The following is a 12,189-nucleotide window of genomic DNA, read 5'->3' as shown; positions in this document are numbered from 1 at the left end:
TAAATTACATAATAAAAGCCCTTCAATGAAAATTATCTATTAGTTTTTTCGCAGCATAAACGTAAACGTAAAAGATGTCAACCTACTTTTATAATATTAATGGCATATGTATTATCTATAAGATGAAAGATGATGACATTCGAAAAAAACAATATTATTTATTTCTCACAGAATTACAAAATTACGCTAGGATGTGGAATGGGGGTGTAAAGCAAATAAGTGTAAATATTTACTAATTATATCATTTTACTTATAGAACCTTTTAATATATATATATATATATATATATATATATATATATATATATATATATATATATATATATATATATATATATATATATATATTATTTCCCATTCACTTCCATTTTAAGTGCTTCACTGTAAACGCGATTTTTATTTTATTTTTTTTAATGCTGTCAATTGAGCTAAACGACGTCTGTTGAAATATGTATACTGTATAGTCGAGAAATGGCATGGAACAGTAAAGAAAATTGCAGTTTAAAGGAATATTGCAGGTTCAATACTAGTTAATACGGTTAAGTTCAATTGACATCATAAACAAACAAAAAAAATCGAGGTTACAGTGAAGCACTTAAAATGGAAGTGAATGGGGCCGTGTTTTGGAGGGTTTAAAGGCAGAAATGTAAAGCTTAAATTTTATAAAGCACTTTAATGAATTCTTCTGTTAAAACTTGTGTATTATTTGAGCTGTAAATATGTTTAAATCTTACTTTTTACCGTCGTTGTGAGCATATCTGTGTTCCCAGGGTCCATGTCCCCCAGTTCAATATTCTGATAACACATATTAACCCTCCTATTGTGTTCGGGTCAAATTTGACCAATTTAAAGTTAAAATAGTTCATAAATATTATCAATATTATATATTATGTTTTATAAATATTAACCCTAATCTAACCCTATAGATCTGGGGAACATAGGACCCTATAAATCTGGGGAACATAGAACCATATACATCTGGAGAACATAGGACCCTGAGAATATAGTATATGACCCACCTTGTTTTAGGGTTTACTTTTTATTATTATTTTTAGAAAATTAGGATGAGTCGAAATAAAAAAATTGGTAATCAACATTGTGTTATGTTAGAAATACTGTTAATTGGGCTTAACTTGTTTTGAACTCTGAATAGTACTTTAAAGGTAAGCTTAAATATTACTTAGCCCTAATAGAAAGTTTGTAATTTAGGTTGAATTATACAGAAATCTCAGAGAATAATACGGTGGACGAGAGAGCTCAATGTGCTGCAACCTAAAGAAGACGCATGCAAATAGAAAAAAACGCATGCAAATAGAAAAAAACGCATGCAAAAAGAAAAAAACGCATGCAAATAGAAAAAAAACACCAGCAAATTAAGAAAACATCTTCATCAGTTTCACAGCACACGTGTACTCCAAATACTCACAACACAACAAAATACAGAAACGCGCTGCAAACGTTCACAACACAACCAAATACAGAAACGCGCTGCAAGTAACACAGACCACAACGGAAATGTTTCCGGAGGAACCAAATAAGTGACGAACCCGGCTGGGACGTGCGTGCTTACAGCAAATAACTGATATTGACAAGAAGTGAAAGCCTATATATATATATATATATATATATATATATATATATATATATATATATATATATATATATATATATATATATATATATATTTATAAATAAACTATAATATTAAAATAATATTGTAATATATTGTATATAGAAATAATATTATAATATTATATTGTAATATTATACTTTTTTATAGTTGTTCTACTCTTTGCTTACAGCTCAAAATTCTACTTTATTTTATTTATTTTAACTTTTTTTCCGCAAAACATACAGATATTAATTTTTTATGACATACAACTTGTATACAATATACAAAATGTATTAACAATATGTTCAATGTCATCAGAAATGAGAAAAGAACAATGAGCTGAAAACTAAAATAAACAAAAAAGATAGAGAAGAAGAACATGAAGGAAAGATATTAATCTTTACATCAGTAACACCAGAGCCATTCTCTCCATGGCTCTGAGTTACACTATACAAATTGTTTCATGTTATGTTTAAATTTTCATAAAGAAAAGTTTCATAAGAAGGTGTAGGTAATGTAGGGTCCAATGTTTTAAAGTTGAGACACTGACACACAGATGTATAACAGATATATAAAACGCATATTTTAACAGTTTTTTTGTAAAGTAAAAATAAATTTATTTGCAACCGTTATGTTAACAGCATTACATTTCTGTCCTCAGAACAGCTATTCAGCTGATGGACAACGTGCTGCGTTGTCATGGGAACATCCCAGATGAAAATAATTACGTTGGAAGTTGTCTTTCATTGCTCCCTTCATCAAGTGCGTTCCAAACGGCTACATAAATGGCACACTAGTGCCATGCTCACTCTAAAGTCCCACTTGAAGAGCTCTGCCGTCTAACCCTTCGAAGGGAGTAGGGCATAGGGATGCTCACGTGCAATAAGCACGTCCCAGCCGGGTTCGTCACTTATTTGGTTCCCCCGGAAACATTTCCGTTGTGGTCTGTATTACTTGCAGCGCGTTTCTATATTTGGTTGTGTTGTGACGTTTTGCAGCGCGTTTCTGTATTTGGTTGTGTTGTGAGCTTTTGCAGCGCGTTTCTGTATTTTGTTGTGTTGTGAGTATTTGGAGCACACGTGTGTTGTGAAACTGATGAAGATGTTTTCTTAATTTGCGGGTGTTTTTTTATTTGCATGCGTTTTTTTTCTATTTGCATGCGTTTTTGTTCTATTTGCATGTGTCTTCTTTAGGTTACAGCACGTTGAGCTCTGTCGGCCACCGTAGGGAATTATATTTATTTGAGTCATAAAAATATTCGCTATCACTTGTGACTTGCAGTGCTCACTCTGTCCAGTTGGTAGAAACATAGTATAACATGACAAAACATACGTCTGGAACAATGTACATGTTTTAATAAAGATACCATTATTTGCCAGTCCACTGATCCACAGAGATCTGGGGGCAAATGTATAATCTTATACCATCGCAAACATATTTTGTCTTTGCTTTTATAATTTTTTTTCCTGATGAAAATGTATGTCAAATGAATTAGTCAGTGGGAAGTAGAGACATTAGAACAAACACAGAGGTGTTTCATTGCTGGTCTGCTGATTGCCTTCACTACTGTCACACTGTCAGAGGACTTCAACTGCAGTGTGGACTGAGGGCTGAATGGCAGAGAGAAGAGGAAAATATGCGCAACCCTTGGCCATATGTACAACTTGTTGGTTTTTGGGCTGTGCTTCGTTGGGGTAAGGGTTTGTAAACAGTGGCTTTAGAGCAAAGTGCTGCTTCATTGACGGAAAGCTTATTTGTGTGTGTGTGTGCGTGCGTGCGTGTGTGTGTGTGTTTTAAATATTAGTGAATATGTCAGCACAAATATTGTTAAAATGTACGTATTTTTAAGTTATATTTATGCTTGATATTGATATGTAATTTTACACCAATAGAAAAGTACATCCTCCTACACACTGAATAATAATTATGTTGCATGAATGTGTCTGGATGGAGAACATGCACTGCACTGTTTCTCCTAAATTTAGGCTACCGGTTATCTACTCATTAATGCTACTGTAGTCTCAATGTCCAGCTTTCATAAGTTTGAGGACATTCAGAGTAAAACTTAAACCTGCTATGCATGCAAGCACAATCACATTCACATTTTGGAAAACATTATTCTTGAATGGGGTTCTCCTATTTCTCAATATTTCTCACATTGTGATATATGTAATTTATTATTTTCTAATTGAATGTGTTTTCTAATGTAAGTACTGTTGTATGTTGTACTGTTATATATTTGAACAAATAAAAACCTTTATTTTGAACTTGGAACTTAGTTTCTACAGTTCTTCTATACTTGCTCTTTTTACCATATGTTAATGAAGAAATTGATACAGAACTGTGAATATTTTACTCTGAAGCAACAATTTGCTAACAGTTTTATCTGATGGCGTTTATGTTTTAAGTTTTGTTTTTGGAATAGGAATGAAATCATGTTTGGAATAGGAAGAAATCATGTTTTAGTCTCTAATAATTTATCTTTGATTACTTTTTGCTATTTTTCCCTAAGTGTTCATTGTTTTTCAGATGAGATGTCCAGCAACTACATCATCACAATTCAGCATTGAATAAACAACCAAGCTACATCATACAAGAACAGATCTGAGTACCCATACTAGTTAACAGTGATCTCATCTTTACCCTGAATAGCCAACAAGTGAAACACAGCACCTAAGCTTAATTATTTGTACATGTTTATGTTTCACACAAAGCAAACTCTGCATGATACTTTGAAATCAGACCTCTCACATTTCTGGAATACATATTTGACAAGGCTGTGTGATGATAATGGGATCCGTTGCAGAACCAAAACAACAGGGATGGCAGCTGAGCTCAGCTAACCTGCCTTCCAGAGAAAATGAGCATCCATTTGTGTCCAATCTGGAGACAGGACGACCTGACAAAACATCAAGCCTCACTCACTGTATCTGCAATAACATAGAAAAAGAGTATGCTGAGTCAGATCCCTTGCTTCCCAATGGTTTTTTTGGGACATCATCAGCCTCTGGGACTATATTACAGGATGAACCCCAGAATAGTCATGGCCAGGAGATGCCGGGAGAGTCTGTCCGAGCCATGGTGATACAGATTTTGGTTCCGTTCCTCCTGGCAGGCTTTGGAACAGTGCTGGCAGGGATGTTATTGGACATAGTGCAGGTGAGTTTGGGAGATAATGGGGTTATGGGTGATTTTGTATAAGTTAATTGTGAATGTCTGCAAACAATCTTATTTTGTCTTGGTGTGACAGCACTGGGACGTGTTTCGGAATGTGACTGAGATATTCATCCTAGTCCCACCTCTTCTTGGCCTAAAAGGGAACCTGGAGATGACACTGGCATCACGACTCTCAACAGCAGTAATAACTCTGTTAACTATTTAGCAATAAAGAGCCATTTGGACTAGTATCAAAGGAATAGTTCACCCAAAGATGAAAATTCTCTTACCCTCATGCCATCCCAGATTGTCTATAAAATGCAAGTGAATGGTGGCCTCAGAAGGTCCAAAAAGCACATAAAGGCAGCATAAAAGTAATCCATAAGACTCCAGTGGTTTAATCCATGTGAAATGATAGGTGTGGTGAGAAATAGATCAATATTTAAGTCCTTTTTACTGTATATTTTCCTGCATGCCCATTAGGTGGTGAAGTGCACAAGTAATGTGAATTGCCAAAAACATAAGAAGAATGTGAAAGTGGAGATTTACTGTAAAAAGGACTTAAATATTGATCTGTTTCTTTCACAAACCCATGGTGCGAATTAGGAAATGGAGAAGTCTCCTCAGCAAAATAAACATGAATGATTATGAAAGGCCAAAGTATTTTTTCTTGCAATTTTTGGACTCACACCATTGGCATATGATGTAACAATGGGTACTGAAGTTAACTGATTTTAGTAATAGACCTACTGTACCTATCTATATGTAAAAATAAAATAAAATAATGATGCACCTTTCTAAGGTTATTCTTTTGACCTGTAGTTTTGCTGCAGAATCATGTATTGAACTAAATGTATTGTCATGGAAGATCTGAAAATTTCACATAATTTTAAATTTTCTTAAATCTGTCCCACCACAGTTGACATACTTCCTCCTAGTCTTCTGTGCATTTGTGTTTTGATCTTCTCCCTTCATCACATGCTGTTTGTCATGGTGTGGAACTTATCACTCTGCTGTTAAAAAAACAGCCTCATGGTTATGCTTGACTGTCTCTTAGCAGTTTGAGTATAACCATGAAAAACTTTACGGTTTAAACATGAACAAATGTTCAGAATAGAGTAAAGCTTTAGTAGAACCAGTGTGTATAAGAGACAGCATGATTTGTTTGGAATGTTTTATACATCAAATATGTCAAACAATAAATCTCCTTAAAGAATGTAACTATTGAATATCTGTTTATATATTGAATATTGCAGGTGAATGTTGGCAGAATGAACTCCACAAGTGAGAGGTGGAACCTGATCATTGGAAATCTTGCCCTCAAGCAGGTTTGGGGGTTATTTACTCATTAGATGTGTGTCTGGGGAAGTTTTGTTCCCATACAATGATATCTTCTTTTTTCTTCTTCTTTTTTTTCTTGCAGGTCCAAGCTACTGTTCTAGGATTCTTGGCTGCGCTGGTAGCCTCGGCCCTTGGATGGATCCTAGAGGAGCAGCTCATTGTGAACCATGTTGCTCTGCTTTGTTGTTGCAGTGTACTGACTGCATTCATGGCATCCTTTTTACAAGGTTTGCATCTGTAGAATTCTCATCTGCTTAGATGGAACACTTACAATCTGTTGAAATCTTTAAATAATTTGAAGTGTTTTCTTTAACATCAGTGTGGTTACACTAAATGTTCAGGGCTGGTACCAGGATGCATCGTTGGTGAGGCACTTGAATGTTTAACATTCAAGTGCCCCACCAAAAATGCAGAATGGTCAAGCGGCCCTAACTGACAGGCTGTGACCCTCCTAGCCCCCCCTTAGATCTGACCATGGTGCTGATCATGAGATTATTCTCACTTGAATGACTCCTTGCTTGTGATCTTGGGCATGCAAACCAATTTTCCATGTGTGCAAACACATGGCCTAACTATAGACTCAATATCCTCAGGCCAAATAGCTTGCATAATCACCATTTAGCATTGAATGCAATGAAATTTCATGATCTAGTTAAACATAATAATTGAACTGCAATTGTACAAAGTATATTTAAATGTTTTTGAAAGGTTTTGATATAATCAAAACCTGCTCTTTCTAGGGATCATAATGGTTGGTGTGATTGTTGGATCAAAGAAGGTAGGCATCAACCCAGACAACATAGCCACACCCATCGCTGCCAGCTTTGGTGACCTCATCACACTGGGACTGCTTGCCATCATCAGTCAAGGCTTCTTTTACTACATGGGTGAGAAGGGAATAAGTAAACATCCAAAACTTGTCAAAGACTAGGTTGGTGATCCTTTTGTCAAGATTTCAGATATTGAGTGGTCTACAATCAAATGGAATCGATGAGTTAAAGGGTTGTTTTTCCACTTTATTTAAAACAGTGCTAATGAGAATTTAAACTAAAATGTTTAAATGAAAAGCGGTGCTTTCTTTTATTATTCAGGGCCATTTCTGAGCATATGGGGCTCTAAGCGGTCCTACTTGGAGGCCTGCCTCCCCCGGATCCAAGCCCACCCAGCTAGCTAACAAACTGAAATGAAGATAACATTGAGTCTGTGAGCTAATCTTAGCTAGCCACACTATGTCTATTGTGACAATAGTACTGTCTACACTTTTGTTATTTTGAAATGTTTGAAAACATGTAGGGTACAATAGGGCTAAAGGCACACCTTAAGGAAATTGTGCTTTTTTATGGTCACAAAATTCCAAACGTTTGGAATAATGTACAGATTTTTCTCTTATGGAAGAAATTGGTACTTTTATTCACCAAAGTGGCATTCAACTGATCACAATGTATAGTCAGGACATTAATAACGTGCAGTAATGACAGCTTTGCAGATCTTTGACATTATAATTGTCAGTTTGTCCAGATACTCAGGTGACATTTCACCCTACGCTTCCTGTAGCACTTGCCATAGATGTGGGTGTCTTGTCGGGCACTTCTCACGCACCTTACAATCCAATACAGTTTCTTTGCCCACTCCAACATTTTCTTTTGGATTTTCTCTTTCAAAAGTGGCTTTTTCTTTGCAATTCTTCCATAAGGCCTGCACCCCTGAGTCTTCTCTTTACTGTTGTACATGAAACTGGTGTTGAGCGGGTACAATTCAATGAAGCTGTCAGCTGAGGACACGTGAGGTGTCTATTTCTCAAACTAGAGATTCTGATGTACTTATACTCTTGTTTAGTTGTACATCTGGCCTTCCACATCTCTTTCTGTCCTTGTTAGATCCAGTTACTGAGACTGTACTGTAGTGTACAAATTTGTATGAAATCTTCAGTATTTTTTTGGCAATTTCAAGCATTGTATAGTCTTCATTCCTCAAAGCAATGAGAAAGAGAAAAGCTGTTTATGTTTTACCTAATATTGACCTTAAGACATACCAGTCTATTGCATATGGTGACAACTCAAAAACAAACACAAAGACACTTAAGTTTCATTTAATGAACCAAATAGCTTTCAACTGTGATTTTCTAGCACCAAATTAGCAATTTAGCATCATTACTCAAGGATAAGGTATTGGAGTGATGGCTGCTGGAAGTCTAGATTTTATAAAAAATTACTTTTTCAAATAGTGATGGTGTTTTTTACATCAGTAATGTCCTGACTATACTTTGTGATCAGTTGAATCCCACTTTGGTGAATTAAAGTACCAATTTCCTTCCGAAACAGCAAAATCTGCCCATTATTCCAAACTTTTGGCTGCCAGTGTATATATTTCTAAAATTTGTCAACTTATGCTTCAAAATATCTACTTAAAAAAAGGGTGCACCATTTACGTGCTCTTAGTGGGGTGCATGGTCAGTTGTGTGTGGATGCTACGGGGAATAGCGTGATGCGATGTCTCCGTGGTAACGTGATGCGATGTCTCCGTGGTAACGTGCTCAACAGGCCACGAGATAACAGGCCACTGGGTTGTTCATTTTATTTATTCATTAATAGTCAGCTTATTTTTGTCCCTGAATTTTTTTCTACTCTAATCTCAAATACATTTTTAATATTTACCATGCACAACCAATGCTTTTCATGTTTTATACAAAGCTCTGCATGATGATTGTGTAGAGCGGTGTGTTGCAGCCCTAATAAAATGACCCAACAGGCCCAACCCAGCGTTTGGGTTGAAAAAATAACCCAGCTTTTAGTGTAGCTAGAAATAGGCTAGTTATTATTGTGTGCATACCTCGGTTTGTAGATTTGAACAAACCCCTAACCCCAAGTAATGTATCTTTAGCGTATAACTCGTCCTGCACAGTTTGTTGACATGAAAAGTATCTGTTCATGTTGGAGCCGTGGAAGGACCAGAATATCTTGAGGGTGGTCTATTCTGACTTGTGTCAGTAAGGAATCACACATAGAAACAGCATATCAATGCACTAAAATCATCCAGAACAGTTTAGCAACCACATAGCAGCACCCTGGTAACCACCTTCGCATCATGGCTGCAATTTTTATATGGACAAGCGCCGCTCACATTTTTAAGAACATCAATCTTAAATCTTAAGATTTGTACTTTGTCAAAATTAAAAAAAGAAAATTCTAAATCAGAACTATTTCTTTTATTCTTGATCTTGCTGTTTGTAGAGCCTTACCCTTACATTGCCTACTTGGTGTGTATTCTATTTGTGTGCCTGATCCCATTGTGGGTAATTATTTCATTTCGGCACCCTGCGAGCCATAACCTGCTGTATTCCAGTTGGGAGCCAATCGTCACTGCTATGGTGATCAGCAGGTAAATGAATCCAAACACTAAAAAAAAACTTGCTACATCAATAACATAAACAGTTTACATGTTGCAACTGTTCAGACCAGTTCTGCCAACTTCTACTTTAGACATTACAATAGAGAAACAGCCCCTGTTGCTATAGGCAACTACTACAGTATATAAGTACTTGTTCTTTTGCTTCATATCTCCAGTCTTGGAGGACTAATTCTGGACAGAACCATCTCAGATCCAAACCTTGAGGGAATTGTGGTTTACACGCCTGTTATAAATGGTGGGTCAAACAAAACACATGAAAACTCACTTGCTGGGCTCTAATCCACTGTGATGTATTGCTTCAAATGTGATACCTTCCAATGTTAACATCCCCTTAAGGTGTTGGTGGTAATCTGGTTTCCATCCAGGCTAGTCGCATAGCTACATATCTTCATTTTCACTGTACTCTGGGGGAGCTTCCAGACGATGCTAAAAGATGTTACTGCCCCTGTCGCAGCTTTTGTGCCAAAGGTAAAAATGAATATCTGCATAGAAGTGCATTGAAAAACTAAGCAACTCTATGAGCTTGTAATGTCTGCATCTCGGTACAAAGATACTTTGTGATCATCATCTAATCACTACCGCTTTCAATGTGCTTCTGGCAGGGCCAAATGGCAGATCAGCGCAGGTGCTGCTCGCATTGGCCATCCCAGGTCATCTTGTCTTCTTCTACACTATTTACCTAATACAAGGCAGCCCAACCCCACCCACTCCTGTCTTCATTTCCTTCTATTTGGCAGCAGCTTTTACACAGGCAAGTAACCAAGGTCCATTACTTGTGCTTTCTAAGGCAAGCATCACTTATACTATTGTTAATGCTTAGGGTAATGGTTTGTTACATATGTTTTTTTTTTGTCACATTGTCCATAATGAGCAAAATGCCTATATTTTTTGCCATCGCCTAATCTTATTCCATGCAGGTTTTTCTACTGCTCTGCACTGCTGATGTGATGGTTAATTGCTTGTGGAGGTACGGCAGGGATCCTGATAGTTTCTCCATACCCTATCTGACAGCTCTGGGGGATCTGCTGGGCATTGCCTTTCTGGCACTTTGTTTTCATCTCATGTCATTGATGACATAAAGAATGTAGAAGGCAGTAACCTCCCAAAACATATTATATGTAATCTATGATTTCCTGATGTGCTGGGATGTGGTGTTGGTCTACATTCTGGCATTTCTTAGCACAGTTCCTCTAACTGAACATCTGTACTAGAAATATTTGTAGTGAACAAGGAATTTTTTTTTAAGATCTTCATGCATGCCAGTCAGATCACTGTGTGAGATTCAATGAATTGCACAAATGCTGCCTCTGCCATGTGTGACAATAGTTTTTTGTTCATTTCCAAGTCATGTAACCACCTCTATTGAGTCAAGAACTGCTGATCTCTGCCTCCGTTATTATGTTAAATACTGTATATGTGGCACAAGCAGCAGTTCTTACATTGGCACATTGAACAGTGCTCCATGGCAATTAAACAACCTGGATCTTGCTGGCTGATAGAAATACAATCTGGTCTTATAGATTTATGCTACTACATTTTTGCAAAATATGGTCTGATAAAGGTTTTATGTGTAAATGTGTTTCCAATGAAATCAAGATGTTGCAGCCCTCAAACATATATGTTCTAATGATTGCAATGATTGGGCAGCCTTAAAAATTTAACAGAATTAATAATAATTAATTGATCACCCAAAAATGACATTTCTCACCATTTGCTGATGAGAGAATCAGTATACATCCCAGATCCCATCCCCCTTTCTTTCTTGAGCTGAACACAAATTATGATTTTTTTTAGAAGAACATTTCAGCTATGTAGGGCCATACAATGCAAGTAAATAGTGGCCAGACCTTTGAAGTTTCAAAAAGCACATAAAGGCAGTATTAAAGTTATCCATATGTCCCCAGTGGTTAAATAATCTGTTCTGAAATGATCCAATTGGTTTTGGGTGAGAGCAGACCAAAGTATAACTCCCTTTTCACTGTAAATCTTTACAGCAGTATCCTTGGTGATCATGATTTCAAGCTTGATTACACATCCTAGCGCTATCTAGCTCTGCACATGCGTCAAGCACTAGGAATTGTAATTGAGCTTGAAAACATGATGGTACCTAGAGACTGTAATGGCAAGATGTTCAGTAAAAAAGGAGTTATATTTTTGTCTGTTTCAACCCAAAACAAATTGTATTGCTTCAAAAGACATGGATTAAATCACTAGAGTTATATGGATTATTTTATGATGTCTTTGTGTTTTTCAGAGCCTAAAATTTCTGGCTACCATTCACTTGCATTGTGTGGACCTACAGAGCTGAAATATTCTTTTAAAAATCTTTATTTTTGTTTGTCATTTGAAAGAAAGTTATACACATCTGGGATGGCATAAGGGTGATTAAATGATGAGAGAATGTTTTATTTTTGGACGAATTATCACTTTGATACTAGTTCAAATGGGTCTTTATTGCTAAATAGTCTGTATATGCTGTTGAGATTTGTGTTGCCAGTGTCATCTCCAGGTTCCCCTTTAGGCCAAGAAGAGGTGGGACTAGGACTAGGAAAACATTATATGATGAATGTAGATTTTGAAAGCTTACACTACCCTGTTAAGAAAAAAAATTAAACCATCAAGGCTGGTCTTAGCTGGTCTCTCTAGTCTGGTCTGGTTTGCTAGTTTTAGAGG

General features: G+C 36.4%; 1 protein-coding gene across 1 annotated transcript; it reads left to right on the top strand.

Annotated features, from left to right (window-relative positions):
- Window positions 1-4,401: 4,401 nt before the first annotated feature.
- Window positions 4,402-10,840, top strand: slc41a2a (solute carrier family 41 member 2a). The gene is made up of 10 exons (XM_052122733.1): window positions 4,402-4,770; window positions 4,862-4,969; window positions 6,024-6,095; window positions 6,191-6,335; window positions 6,849-6,995; window positions 9,339-9,486; window positions 9,672-9,751; window positions 9,853-9,984; window positions 10,119-10,267; window positions 10,434-10,840. The coding sequence occupies exons 1-10, from the start codon at window positions 4,402-4,404 to the stop codon at window positions 10,593-10,595; spliced, it is 1,512 nt and encodes a 503-aa protein (XP_051978693.1). The 3' UTR covers window positions 10,596-10,840.
- The last annotated feature ends 1,349 nt before the right edge of the window (window positions 10,841-12,189 follow it).

Source organism: Xyrauchen texanus, chromosome 49 (assembly GCF_025860055.1).
Source record: "Xyrauchen texanus isolate HMW12.3.18 chromosome 49, RBS_HiC_50CHRs, whole genome shotgun sequence".
Classification (NCBI taxonomy): Eukaryota; Metazoa; Chordata; class Actinopteri; order Cypriniformes; family Catostomidae; genus Xyrauchen; species Xyrauchen texanus.
This window is presented reverse-complemented; position numbering and strand designations above follow the sequence as displayed.